The 19664-nt window shown below is 48.6% G+C and overlaps 1 protein-coding gene across 1 annotated transcript; it reads right to left on the minus strand.

The window, feature by feature from the left end:
• Positions 1–2917: 2917 nt before the first annotated feature.
• On the minus strand, positions 2918–3804 carry LOC118477001 (uncharacterized). The gene is made up of 2 exons (XM_035967489.1): positions 3534–3804; positions 2918–3281 (listed from the first exon to the last, which is right to left on the minus strand). Exon 2 carries the CDS (start codon positions 3240–3242, stop codon positions 3006–3008), a length of 237 nt encoding a protein of 78 aa, XP_035823382.1. The 5' UTR covers positions 3243–3281; positions 3534–3804; the 3' UTR covers positions 2918–3005.
• Positions 3805–19664: the final 15860 nt, after the last annotated feature.

Here is a 19664-nt window from a genome sequence, read left to right on the forward strand (position 1 = left end):
CTATGACCTCACTATTAGAGAAGGGAAATGAGTTTAAGTGGTCTCGTGAATGTCAAGATAGTTTCAATCAACTGAAGTTAAGATTGATGTCACCCCTAGTGTTGATTATGCCAGATCTCGTTACGATGCGTAGATTATTATTATGTATTACGTACTCATGTTTGGTGTGATGTTAATTTCTACTATACCATGTCTGTTTGTATTGCTTCGAGTAGACGAACCAGTGATCGAGGATCTAGGTGTTCAACAGGTGGAAGTTGCTGAGTAGGAGCTCGTTGAAGGCAAGTTGTGCCCTTGACCACTTTTATTTACCCAATAATGTTCTCTATAATCATTTTGGCATGCATTGGCTTAATTTTGACGGGACCCAATAGGTCACCCTAGTTTGGTCATCTTTACACCTTGTTTACCCCTGAACTTTTGGGTAGCCTTGGCTATTGCTTTATGTGGTTTTGGGTGTTGAGATAACTATTACACATGGTCATTCTTTATTATTATTTTTCTATTCTGTTCATTATAAGATTATTATGTTAATTGGAATATGGAGGATAACTTGAGAAACACATGCCACCACAAGGTTGGAATGGGATGCCCTTAGCTGACTAATTAGGAAAGCTAGTGGAGGTCTACCTTACCCGAAAGGGTCAAGGGCTATAGGGGAGTTGTCGATGTAGTGAGGTTCTCGGGTTGATTTTGCTGCGATGACGGTCAGACGGGGGATTTCTTAATTGTGCTCCCTAGAAACTGTAGCGAGTTTTCTGAAGCTAGTGGATCTTTGTAAAGGCCTCATAGTGTTACCCTGCCTTGTCTCCTTAGTAGAGATGAATGTCACTTCTAGACCCCTTGGCAACTGGGTGACATGACTTGTGGGTAAAGGGTACAACCTCTGCAGAGTGTAAAACTGGTATACTAGCCGTGCTCGCGGTCATGAGCAGCTCAAGACTCTCGCATGATTAATTCATAGAATTAAACTCAATTTGTCATTTGCATCGTATTGTGGTTTTTATTAATTTTGATCTATTATTACTCTGGTTTGGTATCTACTTACACTTAGTAACTGCTAATAAAACTTGACCAACTTATTAAAATCAATGCTCAGCTTTAATCCTTATTTGTTGATCAGCCTTACACTTCACATGAGCTCCCACCTTTGGTGAGTTCATGCACATTATTCCCCACAACTTGTTGAGATATGATCTTTTGTGAGCTCACCCTTGCGATATATAAACCCCCATAGGTGAAGAGCAGGTAGTCCAGGAGGAGGTCTACAATGAGGAGTACGAGGTTATCTAGGTGGCGTCTCCCAGTCAGCTTTATGGCACCAAGGAATAATGCTTAGTCCGCTTTATTGTTCTCATTTATTTTTGTAAGACTTCCACTATGTAATAATGATATTTGTGACATTTATCTCTATACACTTTGTCATTATATGTGATGTTCTTCTTTGGCGCACATATGAGACGTACCCGGCTTTCCCCCTTAAATCCGGGTGTGACAAAAATTGTGGTCCACGAATTGGTGAATTGTATTGGAAGTTGCCACAACATTAAACCTTGTAGGTGATGGTGGATGCTTGAATAGGGACGCATGAACATTAGTGTGACAAATAATGATTCAAGATTTCCATGATATAATTGCTCTTAAAAGGACAATATATATATAATAAACATGGGACATATATTGATTAGCATAATCACTGAAATACAAGTACAGCCAGCACACACCTACATATTTTAAACCAGACATGGAAGGAACTTCAGAAATCACATTCGCTCGCATTATTCAATTTAAATTTGCCCGTAACACATCAAGGCATGATAAAGTTTAAGGCTAAACATTGCAGCACAAACTAGCCCCCGGTGAGGCCGTGGAGCTTGGAGGGTGGCGCAGCAACTCCCTGGCCGCAGACAATGCCCCCGGAGCTGCCCTTGATGGAGTACGGGATGTCTGCGCAGTTGTATGCTGCTGCGCATGCACAGCAGCAGTGCCCGGCACTGGGCGGTTGGGAACCCATGGCGTGGAAGAAGCAGCTTCCTCCTCCACTAGGAAATCCTCCGAAGTCTCGGCGCGGTGCTCAACGATTTGCTCCATCATGCTGAGCAAGAAAACAAGCAAAAATCTAAAGCCTAGACCCCTACCTGGCGTGCCAAATGTCGGAGAGGAAATTCTCCGGCCGGGTGGCGGAACGCACCCGCCCTAAATCCTAAGATGAGGAGGGGCCTAAGCGTTTTGCCTGTCTAAGCGATGAACGGACACAAGAACACACAAGGGTTTAGAGTGGTTCGGGCCGCCGGAGCGTAATACCCTACTCCACTGTGTGATGTATTGAGCTTGAGAGCTTGTATGAACTTGTGAGTGTGTGAGTCTAAGTGAGCTTGAGCCTCTTTCTCGTTGGGGTCCGGACCCACTGTTGTCACCATGGAGTATATCGTCTCCTCCGGCCACGTGGCGGCCTCGGTGCTGCCCACGTGGTGGGGTCAGGCGCTGTTTGCCACGTGGCTAGAGGTAGCCGCATGGACTCCGCGCCTTCTTACTATAGTAAGGGGTACCCCTGATTCAGGGTACCGACAACTTTGTTATTATATGTGATGTTCTTCTTTGGCGCACATATGAGACGTACCCGACTTTACCCCTTAAATCCGGGTTTGACAAAAATTGTGGTCCACGAATTGGTGAATTGTATTGGAAGTTGCCGCAACATTAAACCATGGAGGGGATGGTGGATGCTTGAATAGGAACGCATGAACATTAGTGTGACAAATAATGATTCAAGATTTCCATGATATAATTGTTGTTAAAAGGCCAATATATATATAATAAACATGGGACATATATTGATTAGCATAATCACTGAAATACAAGTACAACCAGCACACACACCTGCATATTTTAAACCAGCTATGGAAGGAACTTCAGATATCACACTCACTCGCATTATTCAATTTAAATTTGCCTGTAACACATCAAGGCATGATAAAGTTTAAGGCTAAACATTGCAGCACAAACTAGCCAATATATGGCTCTGGTCTAACCACAACAGCCTGACCATTGACGATGTCGTTGTAGATACAAACACGTACAGTGCCTTCCACGAGTGGTGATGGGGCCTCATTTGGAGGGAGTACTCGAACTTCTGTTATATCTGGCCTCTCTTGACGGATAATATTAACTGCATCTAAAACCGGGAAGCCAACCACACCGGGCCATGTTTCGGGTGTTAAACCAATCTTGATTGCCTCCATCTATCAGCGTATTATCCTTTTGTTTTCTGACTTCTGAAGCTGTTATAATTGTAACAAGCATCAATAATCAAGACAAACATACACAATCAAAAGAAACACAAATAATTTAAAAACGTAATTCTATCATTTTGGCATGCATTGACATGATATTATGGTAGCCATCATTTCATTATACTAAGCACTTGTCATAAAACAATGTATTACTATATACTAGTCGAGCACGTAATAAGACCAACAAATATTTACAACAAAATTGATATAAGCACCGACTAACAAAAGGTAGATGCCTACCTGCAAAGAAGGAAGTAGCCTGTATATGGAGATGGTACGTGCTCTATGTATGTCACTGTATATATAGACGGTCACTATTTGTATAACATGTCATCTCGTTGATAACAATGCCTGTATTTTTTGGACACTTAGGTAGAAGACACCATCATATTTATAGTCATCGATGATAACGGTGCGTCCAGTTTTCTTCTTTTGCTTAGTAAACATCGGCACATGTTGTGGTTAACAGCATCATCATCTTCTCTAATTGTGGATTGTGCTGTATGTTATTAGCTGGCAGATAGTCTGGTTTACTTATGCCAGACTCACGTGTTAATATATACTAGTGAGCTGCAGCCCGTTTCTTTTTCTCAGGTAATCAATGCAAGATGGAGGTGATGAAGTAACTATTCATGCCAGCAATTTTCTTCAGGTTAATTTGGATCTGACAAAATATCTATGTGATCAAATCAGTTCTCTCATGTGTAAACTTTGGTATTCTTTCAATATGGCAATATATGCTTGCTAACCTATTCCTTATTTTAAATTATACTTCTAAGTGCATAACAAAAGTTATATATATCTAGAAAACCTAAAACAACTTATAGTTCAGAACACTGGTAGTAAATAGTAACTTGGGAGAACAACAATTTATTAATAGTCCAGGGACATTGATCACATGAAAGAAAAGTTGTACTCGTTCAGAACAACAATGTATCGCGGTTTTTAAGATGGTGATGCTGGATTAATTGACGATCACTGGCTCAGATCAGGGTTGGCGATCTGAGGTCCCAGCCGAAGCCATGCTTGACCTGACCCTCCACTATCTCCTTCACTGGTGTAACATCTGAAGCTAGGAGAGCCCTGGTATGGTGCTTTCGCAGTAATATAAGGCTGAAATAGGGGATGTTACGGATTAGAGTTGTATCATTAGGACCTTCGCAGTAATATCAGGGTTCTGGGCGGCGCGGATGAACCCTTGCTGGCCCTTGCCATCTGGTCTTTTGCCTTCTCACGGTAGGGAAATCGTCGAACACAAGGACCTTCCTGTTGGGGTCTCATTCTCTGCCGAAGTTCCTTAAGACGGATAAATTGTCTATAAGCAATAAGATTGAATGCCGAAGCTGCAATGAGCATGTGTAAAGCGCTAAAGGATGACAACTTCGGTTTAAAGTGGTTACCAAGGTCCACCATAATATTGAGCTGAAGAGGAAAAGACCGGTGAATCACTGGTGTTTTGTATCAGGATTATGTATATATGTTAAGGTCACAAATGTATTTTTATCGGGCTATATCCCGTGCCTATAAATGGGTGAACAGTACTCACGTACTGTTCACGCTGGATTGTAATTGGTCTCGCGTCATTGCCTCCAAACAAGCCGAATGTATCGATGTAATACAAACTTTGATAAGTATCTATATCTTCATTATGAAATAAATATGTGTCTTGATTTCAAATCTTGTAAGTAAATTTTCATATCTATGAATGATGAGGACTTGTTTTTCATAACCTTCGTCTAAGATACATTATACCTGAGAGGGAATAATGCTTCGAAGAACGAGTGTCCTTTAACACTTAACAATTGTGTTGTCTTGTTTTATGATATACAACAATAAAAAACAAGTGAACAACACTTCCCACCATATCAGATAGTCAGCTCACGCTTCTATGGTTCCCTGAGAATCAGTATATTTCCCGTTGTCAAGTTTGGTAGCCAGATAATACGCAAGAAACATCTTCAATGAGTTAAAGTTTGAAGTTTCAGAACTGGCGTGGCACCGTTTTTTCATTCATTAGTTTTGGAGTGCCAGCGTCTACGTATTCATGGATTGATCTTTTACCATTCAACCACCACTTCATAGCAAGAAAGTTTTGGCACACATCACAGAAACTGTGGTCTGCCACACTTTGCTAGAGATTGTTTGGCGGAATTTGGCTTGCAATGAAATGTGAGAAGCCTTTTGAACTATACTATTAAAATATTAAAATCAATCATGGATTGATCTGCATAGTTCTTTGCTGCTTGGTGTGTCCCGTGGAGTTTGTGCTGAAATTGGGAACAAGACAATTTGCTCACAAGTTCAGGAATTTTTAGTGGCTCCCATTTACCCCTCTTTGGTCGCCTCACCGGTCCATCACATCTAAGCATCATGAATTGTAATACCCAATTTGTAAATAATAAGAAAATAATTAATTCCCTTATATGTTTTTCTCTCTATATATTACAACATAGGAAAAACCATATTTAAAGTGAACAATTAACTAATGACACATAAATAATCTATGCGTCATGTTGGTGTTTATTTGTGTGTGTATTTAATAATAATAATATTATTATTATTTATAGAAATACATTAATGTCCAAATTTGGATTTAAGACCTAGTTTGTAATTTAGAATTTGGAGAAAGAGAAGGAAAAATACTATACAAAATAAAAGAAAATAAATATATAAATAAATAAAATCCTTCCATAACGGTATATTCAATTTGTACATTTAATATGAGTGCAAGTTCACAATCAAATTTGAATTCAAATTTGAAATCTAAAAATAAAAAGGAAAAATAAAACATAATAAAAGAAAAAAAGAATTCGGAACCTAGCTAGGCCGAGGAAAAGGGATTCGGTCCACTAAGCGCTTCCGCGCAGGCCGCCCCGTCGCGACGCAGTCCACCACTGACATGTGGGGCTCAACTGTCAGCACCCTTGACCCCGCGTGGACTAGTGTTTGGTTTCACTGATACGTGGGCCCCACCTGCATTATTCCTCTCCCATGACCATAACAGCCCGCGGCAAAATCGCGGCCGGTGATCTCGCGCCCGCATGGCCAAACCGCACCCGGACTTCGGTTCTGGCTATAAAGTCGCGCCTTGCACCCCACGACCGCGTTTATCCTTTGCCAGCCGGTCCCGACCACCCAACCGAGCACCATTAACGTGGAGTGACCGTCGGTAGGGTAGTCGCCAAACGTCCGCCCTGCTGCCGACTCGCCAGGGCGTTGTAGTGCACTACTGGGGACGCGCCGCGTGTCGCTAGGGCATCGTCGGGCAGGAAGGGCTCGTGGGCGAGATGGGATTGCTCGCCGGACTCGGACTGGACCAGGGAGCAGCGCCATCGCGTCGTCGGACCCGCCCTCACGACGAAAATCTGGTATGACTGCTCTGTCAAATTTGCCTCCCTCTTCCCTTTCTCGCGACATAGTTTTCGCTCCAGTTGGATCGATAGGCCGCCGATTTGCCATACTCCGGCATGGTCTCTGCCGCGGATCAGTGCGCGCCGCCTCATTCGTTGATCAGGGGACCAAAGGCTGAGATTTGATTTCTAGTGGTGCGCGCTTGGGTCGTTAGATGGTGTCTGTGCGATATGGATCAGAGTGATCATAACGATTCACGGGGAGCAGTCTTGGGCTGTCCGATCTGATCGGACGTGATCGAAGTGAGGATGTTACGGAGCCCTAGATCGCTGATCCGATGGTTGAGTTCGCGTATTGGTTCATGGAGTTGACAGTCTAATCTGGGCAGTAAGTTCTTGATCCGACGGTTCGGATCAGGGGTTACCGCTTCGAACGCGTCACTTTGCAAAAGAGCCCTTATAAGTTACAGGAATCAACCCGCCGTCCGTAGACAGTGTAAAAGAATTACAGACAGACCTGGAATCTTGTAAACTAGCCCCTGAACTCCTTTATAATTATGCGCTCAGTCCAGAGACATAGGAAATTGGATAAATTCATATAGAAAATGCTTTTCTAGTGAAAAAAATTAATTCTAGATCTTGTTTAATTCCTAGAAAATCCATTTTAACTCCTTTTTAATCCATTCCAGTTGCAATAATTTTGTATTAATATTATTTATCACTTGGTAACTTTGTTTTAGCAAGAAACCTATATTAAAATTAATCACTTAATTATTTCTGTACAAAACACATAAAGACTTCGGAAAATCATAACTTAATTAGTGATTCTCAAACCTACGGTCTCGTTACGATGCGTAGATTATTATTATGTATTTTGTACTCATGTTTGGTGTGATGTTAATTTCTCCTATACCATGTCTGTTTGTATTGCTTCGAGTAGACGAACAAGTGACCGAGGATCCAGGTGTTCAACAGGTGGAAGTTGCTGAGTAGGAGCTCGTTGAAGGCAAGTTGTGCCCTTGACCACTTTTATTTACCCAATAATGTTCTCTATAATAATTTTGGCATGCTTAGGCTTAATATTGATGGGACCCAATAGGTCACCCTAGTTTGGTCATTTTACACCTTGTTTACCCCTGAACTTTTGGGTAGTCTTGCTATTGCTATATGTGGTTTTGGGTGTTGAGATAACTATTACACAAGGTCATTTTTTATTATTACTGTTCTATTTTGTTCATGATAAGATTATTATGTTAATTGGAACATGGAGCTTAACTTGAGAAACACGTGCCACCAGAAGGGTGGAATGGGACGCCCTTGGTTGTCTAATTAGGAAAGCGAGTGGAGGTCTACCTTACCCGAAAGGGGCAAGGGTAGTAGGGGAGTTGTCGGTGTAGGGAGGTTCTCGGGCTGATTTTGCTGTGATGGCGGTCAGACGGGGGATTCCTGCATTGCGCTCCCTAGAAACTGTAGTTGGTTTTCTCAAGCTAGTGGAACTTTGTAAAGGCCTTGTAGTGTTACCCTGCCTCATCTCCTCGGTAGAGATGAATGGGACTTCTAGACCCCTTGGCAACAGGGTGACATGACTTGTGGGTAAAGGGTACAACCTCTACAGAGTGGAAAACTGGTATGCTTGTTATGCTCGCGGCCATGAGCAGCTCAAGACTCTCGCATGATTAGTTTATGGAATTAAACTCAATTTGTCATTTGCATCGCATTGTGGTTTTATTATTAATTTTTATCTATTATTACTCTGGTTTGGTATCTACTTACACTTAGTAACTGCTAATAAAACTTGACCAACTTATTGAAAGCAATGCTCAGCTTTAATCCTTATTTGTTGATCAGCCTTACACTTCACATGAGCTCCCACCTTTGGTGAGTTCATGGACATTATTCCCCACAACTTGTTGAGCTATGATCTTTTGTGAGCTCACCCTTGCGATATATAAATCCCCCACAGGTGAAGAGCAGGTAGTCCAGGAGGAGGTCTACAATGAGGAGTACGAGCTTATCTAGGTGGTGTCTCCCAGTCAGCTTTATGGCGCCAAGGAATAATTACTCGTTGTATCTACAATTCTACTGAGCTAATAAAACCCCCAAAAGATCATGTCTCATAATTACTCATTGTATCTACAATTCTATCTTAACATGTGTTTCTAACTCATATGGTCAATACCAGGAAGGGAGGTGGAATCGATCTACCTGCCAACCACCACAACAGGAGGATTGTTAGACAACCACCACCAGAAATGAATCCTTCGAATACTCCACCGGCTAGGACAGATCCATTGGTTGCCGCTCAGATGCAGATGCTACAACAGATGGCAAACACGATGATAGAAATGCAAGCTCAGATGAGGCAAGAACGCTAGGAGATGCGTCAAGAACGGCTAGAAATGCGTCAAGAGATGAGGCAAGAACGATTGGAAAGGCAGCAAGAACCACCACCACCGCCACCAGCTCCACTCCGGGACAAGCACCGAGAATTCATGAGTCACAAGCCACCCACATTCTCTAGCTCTCCAGATCCTCTACATGCTGAAGATGCTTAGTATTGCTCAATGCTCTGATCAAGAGAAGATGTTGTATGCTTCGGGTCGTCTTACTGGCCTCGCTGCTGATTGGTGGGACTCCTACATTGTTGCCCATACTGCTGTTAATACTATCACCTGAGAAGGATTTGCTGCACAATTTAGAAACTACCATATTTCTGCTGGTTTGATGAAAATAAAGAAGAAGGAATTCCTATCACCGCAGCAAGACAACATGTCAGTCAGTGAATATCGTGATAAATTTATTCAGCTGTCGAGGTATGCTCCAGATGAGGTTGCTAATGATGAAAGGAAGCAGGAGCATTTCATGGAGGGACTTATTGGGCCTCTTTAGTATTAGCTAGTTTCACGCACCTTCTCATCTTTCCAGAGACTTCTAAACAAGGCTATAGCTGTTGAACACAAACGTGTTCAGCTGGGCGAGATGAGGTGGAAGGCTATCACCTAGGGGCAGGGGAACAGTAGCATCTGTCCTTGCTATGTTCCACCCTAGGGTACACCGGCTCGTCCTGGTGGAGGGCAACGACCTGCTCAGTATACACCACAAGCGACTCCACAAACTCCACAAACTCGTCAAGCTGCCCCCACTTGCACCCCGGTGAGACCTTCAGAATAGGGTACAGTCACCACTTGCTTCAAGTGTGGTGAGGTTGGGCACTACGCCAATGTGAAAGGGAAATGTGCCCTTGGGCAATTTCTATAAGTATTTTGGTGATTAGATGCCCAACACATTATTTGAGTACTAATATGCTAAATATGTGAAAGGTGCAAATCAAAGTAAAAGGTATGTTTCTAGACTTAGTACATTGTTTTTGTGAACTAACATTGTTTGGCTAAGTGCTAGAAACAGTGCCGAAAAGAGAGGAATCGGATTGCAAAAGACTTAGATGTGAGTAGCCAAACTTCAGCTCGGACTGGCACACCGGACTGTCCGGTGGTGCACCGAACAGTGTCCGGTGCGCTAGGCTCGTCTCCGGTGAAAGTGCTGCACTCCGGAATCGACAGCGGTGTACGACTATAATTCACCGGACTGTGAGGTGGTGCACCGGACTGTCCATTGAGTCATCCGCGGCAAACTCGTCGCTCTCGGGAAATGGAAAAGGCGACGTGGCTATAATTCACCAAACTGTTCGGTGGTGCACCGGACTATCCGGTGAGCCAACGGTCGCCAGCGCCAACGGTCGGCCGCGAAATCTGAGGGCGACGCGTGGCAGCTCCAACGGTCAGCAGGGGACACCGGACTGTCCGGTGCGCCAACGGGCATGGAGCTGCAACAGTCGACTGTGCCCGATTTGGAAGGAAATCGCGCGCCGGACAGGCTACAGTGGCTGTCCGGTGGCGCACCGGACTATCCGGTGCGCCACTCGACAGAAGGCAGGAATTGCCTTCCAAGTTGGCCTCCAACGGCTCCTAGCTGCCTTGGGGCTATAAAAGGGACTCCTAGGCGTATGGAGGAGTCACCTAAGCATTCACTAAGTATTCTAAGACTCACACACTTCTCCTCCGCGCATTTGATCGATTGAGTTAGTGATTTGAGCTCCGTTCGAGTTGTAAACTCTCTGTCCTACGTTTCGAGATCAAGTCTTGGCTTGTGTGCTTGTGTGCTACGGATTTGTGTGTTGTGTGTGTTGCTCTCTGTCGGTACCCTGAATCAGGGGTACCCTGTTCTACAGTATGAAGGCGCTGCACCCGTACGACACCTCCAGGTCACACGGAGAGCGGCATCCGACCCCACCACATGGGCAGAGCTAAGGGCACCACGTGGCGAGGAAGGATAATACGTCCTAGGAAGCACCATTGGGTCCAGACCTCCGCAGAGGAACATCGGACCCCTGTAAGTATGAGCCCGGAGCTCCCGAGGAGACATGCTGGGTCCCCCCCCCCCCCGAGTGAGGTCCGGGCCTTGGCAGGGTCCCGGGACGAAGAGGACCCCGGCACTAGCAAGGGTCTGGTGCCGACACGTGTCCAGGCCTTGCCCTACGCTCCTCGCTCAAGCGGAAACCCACTGCGGCCGCATGGCTTGTGGCCCGTAACGTAAGCCAACGGGCCGAGCCTGACATAAGGCCCATACGGTTTTGCAGTCTTTGCATTTATTGCAGAAAGGACGCACTGCCTGCCACCACGCTGACAGGCGACGTGCCCTCTCAGCATTTAATGGGTCCTGTCCAATCCGCCGGTAGACGGCGTCAGGGTCACCTAGCAGACGGTGCGCCTGACCAGTCTGTTGGCAAACAGTGCGCCCGTGCCAAGCGGCGCACAGTACCCATCACCCCTTCTACAAGAAGCTTCCCCTGCACGCCGAGGATACGGAGATCTCGAACGTCGGGGCACAAGAAGATTGCCCCAGCAGCAAACATTGGTGGCTCCAAGCGCTATATTCTTTATGTCCATGGGCCCACATGTCGGGGCCCAACACCTTTGTGCATGCCCCCCTTCAGCTATAAAAGGGGAGGCATGCGACGTTACACACAAGCTCAATCTTTCAGGCTCACTCAGACACTCACAAGTTCATACAAGCTCTCAAACAATACATCACATAGTGGAGTAGGGTGTTACAAGTTCATACAAGCTCTCAAACAATACATCACATAGTGGAGTAGGGTGTTACGCTCCGGCGGCCCGAACCACTCTAGATCCTTGTGTGTTCTTGTGTTCTTCCCATTTTCCAACTAACAAGCAAAACGCTTAGGCCCCTCCTCATCTTAGGATTTAGGGCGGGTGCACTCCGCCACCCGGCCGGAGATTTGCTCTCCGATATTTGGCGTGCCAGGTAGGGGGCTAGGCATTAGGTTTTTGCTTGTTTCCTTGCCCAAACATGATGGTGCAGATCATTGAGCACCACGCCGAGACTTCGGTAGATTTTGTGGTGGAGGGAGAAGCTGCTTCCTCCACACCGCAGGTTCCCAATCGCCCAGTACCAGGCACTACTGCTGTGCATGCCGCACGATAGTACACGGCTGTGCAAACATCCTGGACTCCATCGAGGGCATCTCCGGGGGCATTGTCGGCAACCAGGGAGCTGTTGGGACACCCTCCAAGCTCCACAACCTCACCAGGGGCCATGAAGCAATGGCAGGACGACGTCGACCGACTGCTCGGTATGGCACATTCTACCGCGACCAGGTCGAGGACGCGGTCATCCCGGCGCCAACACGAAGCGTCGGCATCTGTGCACTCGCCCTCCGTAAGGGGCGCACAAACCAACGATCTCCGGGCAGAACTCAACCGCTGGCGTGCGGGAGAGGATGCCCGGGTCTCTTTGGAAAGGGCGCGCGAGCGCCGCCAAAATAGCGATGGTCGCAACCTCGATCAAGATTTCGCTGCGGTTGCACCGTAGACACCGATGGGCACCCGGTCCCAAACAGGTGTCCCCTTGGCCGGTGTGGGCTGCGCCGCTCTTGCGGATCATCTCCACGCAGCGTCATGGCCACCCAAGTTTCGGTCGCACCTGCCGAAAAAATACGACGGAACATTGAACCCATCAGAGTTCTTGCAGGTGTACGTTACCGCCATCACGGCAGCAGGTGGAAACACCGCTGTGATGGCAACATACTTTCATGTGGCCTTGTCTAGACCTGCCCAGACCTGGCTCATGAACCTCACCCTAGGGTCAGTCTACTCCTGGGAGAAGCTTTGCGCGCGGTTCGTTGCGAACTTCGCCAGTGCTTACCAGCAGCACGACGTGGAGGCCCACCTCCATGCGGTGAGGCAGGAGCCCGGGGAGACCCTCCGGAAGTTCATCTCCCGCTTCACCAAAGTGCGAGGTACTATACCTCGTATTTCTAATGCTTCCATCATCACGGCCTTCCGACAGGGAGTACGTGATGAAAAGATGCTGGAGAAGTTGGCCACACATGACGTGGAAATTGTCCCCACACTCTTTGCCCTAGCCGATAAATGCGCCAGAGCTGCCGAGGGCCGTGCATGGCACTCAGCCTCGCAAACCGGAGCTGCCCAGTCGGGTGGCTCGCGTGCTGTCCCCCGGGATGGAAAGAAAAAAAGAAGAAGGACCGCGACTACCAGAGGCCACGGTCCACCGCTCTGGTGGTCGCAGCCACGACCGGGGGCCAGGGCGTTCGCAACAAACGCCAACTACCGCAGAGGGGTAACAGCGGCTCATGCCCTATGCACCCCAACGGTCGCCACAGCGCCGCGGAGTGTCGCGAGATCATTGACCTTGCGAAATGTGTCAGTGAGCGGCGCGAGCAGTCTTCCAGAGACGGCTCTCCACCTCACCGTCGACCTGGCAAAGAAAAGGTGGACGGTGGCGAGGTGGTCGCGGCTGAGCGAGATCTCGGGTATCAGTCGCCCAAAGGGGACCTGAAGGATGTCTTCGCCGGAGGCTCCTACTCCGGCGAAGACAACTAGGCGGACCCCAGGGGGACCCCGTGCTCCCCAGTCTACGGAGTTGAAGCATGCCTTCCTCCGGAAACCCTTCTGGATCCCCCGCAGATCCAGGCAGCCAACAGGTACACACGGAAGTGACCACAACCAAAGACAAGGGCTCCCGTGTCAAATGCAAGTGGGGACCGGAGTCAGGACCTAGCCCTAAGGCAAGTACCAAACCAAGAAGGGCTCCATAACTCTCCCCCAGCTGGGAAGGACCCTTCAAGGTAATGGGAATACACCGACCCAGGGGCAGCCATCTAGCTATGACTAGAGGAGTGCCTTTCCCCGATGCTGAAACATCTCTATAAGTTCTATCCATAGAGCAAGTCTGAGGGGTCGAATCTGTTTACTTTTTTATAACTAGGTAACGCATACGTGTACAACAACTCGGTGGGGTCTGTCCCCGTAAACCCGGCCTATTGGTCTGCACACATGCATGACGAGTTATAAAGAAAAACTACCCCCTCAGTCGTGCTCTTATGATAGTTCCATCTTGCTGCTCCATGGTCCTACCTTGCAGTCTTTCAGATAGTACTTTTTAGCTAACCCACATGTACGGTTTCCATCTGTCTGACATGACGACATCCGAATTGAGTAGCCAGGCTTGCTGTTTAGGGCCCCTGATACAAAAGTAGGGAGGTCCAACAGCCTGGGGGCTGGCTCTAGAGAACGGGACCCCGTTCCATGGGGTGGCCCGAAGCCCGTGTAGCCGCTCAGCCTGGTCCCATACCGTGGGCCTGCATGCTCTGCCACTCCGTGACGGGTACTTATTATCCGGAGCTATAAGTCTTGCGGGTCCGACAACCTTAGGACCGGAGCTAGAGAATGGGCATTAGTCTCCTGGGGTGGTCCGGAGCCCATGCAGCCGCTCAGCCTGGTTCTGTACCGTGGGCCTGCACGCTCCATCGCCCTGCGACAAGTGTCCTAGTATCTAGAACCGCGACCCAAGGGGGTTCGGACACGCAACTTGGCCACCTGGACTAAAACCTGTGAGTCCCGAGCATGTATCAAAGGACAGCAAATGTCAGACAGGGAACCCTATGAGGTGTACTACTAATGCTTCCTAGCTAAAGCTGTGTACAGATCTAAATCCCAGCAAGGCTGCCTCCCGAGGATTGTTGACAACCTTTTTAGAAACGCTGGTATCCAACCTCAACACATCAAGCCTGCATCCCAGGCAGGGGGCCAGGTACCAAGGAGGAGTCAACAATATCGCACACAGCAGGAACAAGTTGGAAATAGATAAGTGCTAATACTGCTTAACAAATAGTACTCTTGAGTACCTTACAAAAAGCGAAAGTATTACATTTATTTTCGAGTGGAGCCCTAGTTCCATTTCTACTCTGCAAGTATAAACTACCTCTACACCAGTAAGGGCCGCGGGATAGCTAGCTCTGAGCGGCTCGCTAGCGGAGGCGACCACATCAGCACCGACGGTGGTGGCCACCTCTGCATCGACGACTCACCAAGCAGCGGCGACCATCTCAGCATGTACACCGCTGCGAAAGGGTCCTCGCCCCCGTCTTCCTACGGGCGGCGACAACAAGGCCATTAAAGCCAAAGAGCCAGAGGTCCGGTGGCAGGTGGCACTGACGGTCTCGCCAGCGGAGGCAACCACCTATGCAGTGGGGAGCCTCACCAGCGGCGGCGACCACCTCAGCACCGACGACAGCGGCCACCTGCGCACCAGTGCTGTACCGGCGAATGGCGGCCGCCCCAGCGTGCGCGAAGAGGTCCTCGCTCCCGTCCTCACTGCGGGAGTGAGGACAAGACCATCCAAGAACGCCGCCTCCGCCCCCACGGCATACGACATCTTGTACGACCCCCCGGTGCAGCCAGCGACACGTGATAAGTCGTGGGTGTGGCCGACCTGCGCACGGCGTGACCGTCGCCCGTGCGGTGGATGGACAGCCACGCCCCGTCCAAGCGGCAGGAGGCAGCGCCGGAGGCGGCACCAAAGCCACCCAGGCCTAGGAGCCAGACACACGGCAGCTAACATCGCCTCAGACGGCCGACCCCGCGTAGCCGAAGTTCGCCTCCTTCGCAAGGCTGGCGAACACCCTTCTCCCCCGAATGCTAGAGGAAGAAGCGGGCCGCCAGCCCATGTGGAGGGCAGGACCCCGACTTGGCTCGCCCTCCTCCCCAGCGCGGATGATGAACATCCTTGAAGCTGAGGGCAGGGGAGGCTGCAGCCCGGCTCGCTTCTCTCCACCACAAGGCTGGTAGTCATCCTTGTGGATGACCACCGGCCGGAGGTTGCGACCGGGCTGCATGATGAAAATCCTTGAAGCCGAGCGATGGCAGAAGAATGCCAACCCCCATGGGGTTGCACTCCTCTAACAACAACAAGAAGAAGACAAGATCGGCGACGCCGCCATGAGCGCGAGCTCTTCGGCGATGAGATCGCCGGAGGAGACGGCCCTGACGCGGATCCCTCCAGAGAACACCGGCGCACCCCATCTGGAGGCCTAGAAGGCGGAAGGGCGCGATGGTAGCAAGAGGAGCGACGCATGTCTACTGCCCGGGAGATTGACTCCTTTTTAAAGGCAGATCTCCCCACTCGCACCCCGGAAGCGTCACGAGCGAAGTCTCCCCCGACGTGCACCAAGGTTCCCACCTTATGACACGGGGGCCAGGCCCCACATGTCATATAGACTGACCCGAAGAAGGAGCGTGCGACTACCCCATGGTTATGCACCCCTCCATTTTCGGCAACCAGCGGTCAGGAAGACGAACCGCCGCACAAGGGGCATGCAACCACCCCACGGTTAAGCGCCCCTTCATCTTCGCCGTAACCAGTGGTCAAAAAGGCGAACCGCCACGAAAGAAACGTACAACCGCCCCGCGGTTGAGCACCCCCTCAACTTCGTTGCAATCGGTGGTCCAACATGGGGCCCAGGCCCACATGTCATGCTACCGGCGCGCCGGTTACCGGGTGCAGAAAAATCGCACCGCCGCTTGCACCAATGCCACGTCTTCTCGGGGCCGTCACAGAACTCTGAAAAGATAAGTTTTTCAGAACCAGTGCAGCGACTCGAGGCACCCCGCGCATGGCCCAGCAGTGACATTAAGTACGGAGGTCACGGGCCAGTCAGCCGTGGGAATAGGCGTGGTAGACGGCATGACCATAGGCGGGCCGATAGTAATTACATCAACAGGCGCGCAGGTGCAGCAGGCCAACCACCAATCAGACTCTGGTCCCACCTGCAGACTCACATTCTCCTCTGAGGCGGGCCCGGGGGCCACTGTCGGTACCCTGAATTAGGGGTACCCTCTTCTACAATATGAAGGCGCTACACCCGTACGACACCTCCAGGTCACACGAAGAGCGGCATCCGACCCCACCACATGGGCAGGCCTAAGGGCACCACGTGGCGAGGAAGGATAATAGGTCCCAGGAAGCACCGTTGGGTCCAGACCTCCGCTGAGGAACATCGAACCCCTGTAAGTACGAGCCCGGAGCTCCCGATGAGACATGCTGGGTCCCCCCGAGTGAGGTCCGGGCCTTGGCAGGGTCCCGGGACGGAGAGGACCCCGGCACTAGCAAGGGTCCGGTGCCGACACGTGTCCAGGCCTTGCCCTACGCTCCCGCTCAGGCGGAAACCTGCCGCGGCCGCATGGCTTGTGGCCCGTAACGTAAGCCAACGGGCCGAGCCTGACATAAGGCCCATACGGCTGTGCAATCTTTGCATTTATTGCGGAAAGGACGCGGCGCCTGCCACCACGCTGAAGGGCGACACGCCCTCTCATCATTTAATGCGTCATGTCCAATCCGCTAGCAGACGGCGTCAGGGTCACCCAGCAGACGGCGTGCCTGACCAGTCTGTTGGCAAACAATGCGCTCGTGCCAAGCGGCGCACAGTACCCATCACCCCTTCTACAAGAAGCTTCCCCTGCACGCCGAGGATACGGAGATCTCGAACATCGGGGCACAAGAAGATTGCCCCAACAGCAAACATTGGTGGCTCCAAGCGCTATATTCTTTATGTCCCTGGGCCCACATGTTGGGGCCCAGCACCTTTGTGCATGCCCCCCTTCAGCTATAAAAGGGGAGGCATGCGACGTTACACACAAGCTCAATCTTTCAGGCTCACTCAGACACTCACAAGTTCATACAAGCTCTCAAGCAATACATCACACAGTGGAGTAGGGTGTTACGCTCCAGCGGCCTGAACCACTCTAGATCCTTGTGTGTTCTTGTGTTCTTCCCATTTTCCAACTAACAAGCAAAACGCTTAGGACCCTCCTCATCTTAGGATTTAGGGCGGGTGCACTCCGCCACCCGGCCGGAGATTTGCTCTCCGACACTCTCCTAGCCTTACTCTTGTGCCTTCTTTGTGATCTTTATTGTAAGGGCGAGAGGCTCCAACTTGTGGAGATTCCTCGCAAACGGGAGAAAGACTATAAGGAAGAAAGTCGTGGTATTCAAGTTGATCAATGGATCACTTGAAAGGGGTTGAGTGCAACCCTCGTCCATTGGGACACCACAACGTAGAAGTAGGCAAGTTTCACTTGGCCGAACCACGGGATAAAAATCACGTGTCTCTTGTGTTGCTTTCTCTGTGATTGTTGTGTTCACAAGAACTCGCTTCAAAGCTACTTAGTCGCACTAACACTTCTATAACTAAGTTTTGTGGCTATTTAGTGTTTGGTTTTACAGGATCACCTATTCACCCCCCTCTAGGTGCTCTCACAATGCTTGTCCAAAGAGGATCACCAACACACCCGCTCAAAGCAATGTACAAGGCAAGCAACAAACCCTAGCTTCCGGCAAGGGATTCAGCATTGCTAGAGTCAACCAAGTCAGTGTTGATGCTACTGTTGATGGGGCTGATATTGCTATCGGTATGTTTTATATTAATTCAATTCCTGTAGCAATATTATTTGATCCTGGAGCTATGCATTCGTTCATTTCTGCTCGCTATGTCAACACAGATGAGTTACCACTTCAAACTATGCAAAAACCACTGATAGTAATTACCCCTAAAGGGCCTATTGAACTAAATTATATGACCAACAGATTAACACAGACAATTATGGGAATGGAATTCTGGTCTATGACTATAGTATTAGAAGAAAGCAGTATAGATATGAAACTTGGTATGTCATGGTTAAGGAAAGCTGGCAGTTATACATTGTGCTAGGGAAACTGTACAACTCACCAGTCCAAAAGAAGAAAGATTTGAAGTCATGATTACCATAACCCCCCTACCAGACCCGTCATATATCTAGTAGATGGTAAATTTGTGGGCAGAAACATCCGTCATGAGAAACATCTACGAATGGCGCTACAAAAGTTACGGGATAATCAGCTCTATGCCAAGTATAGCAAGTGTGAGTTCTGGATTGACGAAGTGCCATTCCTTGGACACATCATCTCCAATGGAGGAATATCAGTGGATCCGGTTGAAGTAAGAGAAATAGTGGGATGGAAGATAACAAGCTCGATTACTGAAATCCGGAGTTTCTTTGGACTCGCGGGTTACTACCGGTGATTTATTGAAGGATTCTCCAAGATTGCTAAGCCTATGACCTCACTATTAGAGAAGGGAAATGAGTTTAAGTGGTCTCGTGAATGTCAAGATAGTTTCAATCAACTGAAGTTAAGATTGATGTCACCCCCAATGTTGATTATGCCAGATCTCGTTACGATGCGTAGATTATTATTATGTATTATGTACTCATGTTTGGTGTGATGTTAATTTCTACTATACCATGTCTGTTTGTATTGCTTCGAGTGGACGAACCAGTGATCGAGGATCTAGGTGTTCAACAGGTGGAAGTTGCTGAGTAGGAGCTCGTTGAAGGCAAGTTGTGCCCTTGACCACTTTTATTTACCCAATAATGTTCTCTATAATCATTTTGGCATGCATTGGCTTAATTTTGATGGGACCCAATAGGTCACCCTAGTTTGGTCATATTTACATCTTGTTTACCCCTGAACTTTTGGGTAGCCTTGGCTATTGCTTTATGTGGTTTTGGGTGTTGAGATAACTATTACACATGGTCATTCTTTATTATTATTTTTCTATTCTGTTCATTATAAGATTATTATGTTAATTGGAATATGGAGGATA

The sequence above is a fragment of the Zea mays genome, chromosome 4, assembly GCF_902167145.1.
Source record: "Zea mays cultivar B73 chromosome 4, Zm-B73-REFERENCE-NAM-5.0, whole genome shotgun sequence".
Lineage (NCBI taxonomy): Eukaryota > Viridiplantae > Streptophyta > Magnoliopsida > Poales > Poaceae > Zea > Zea mays.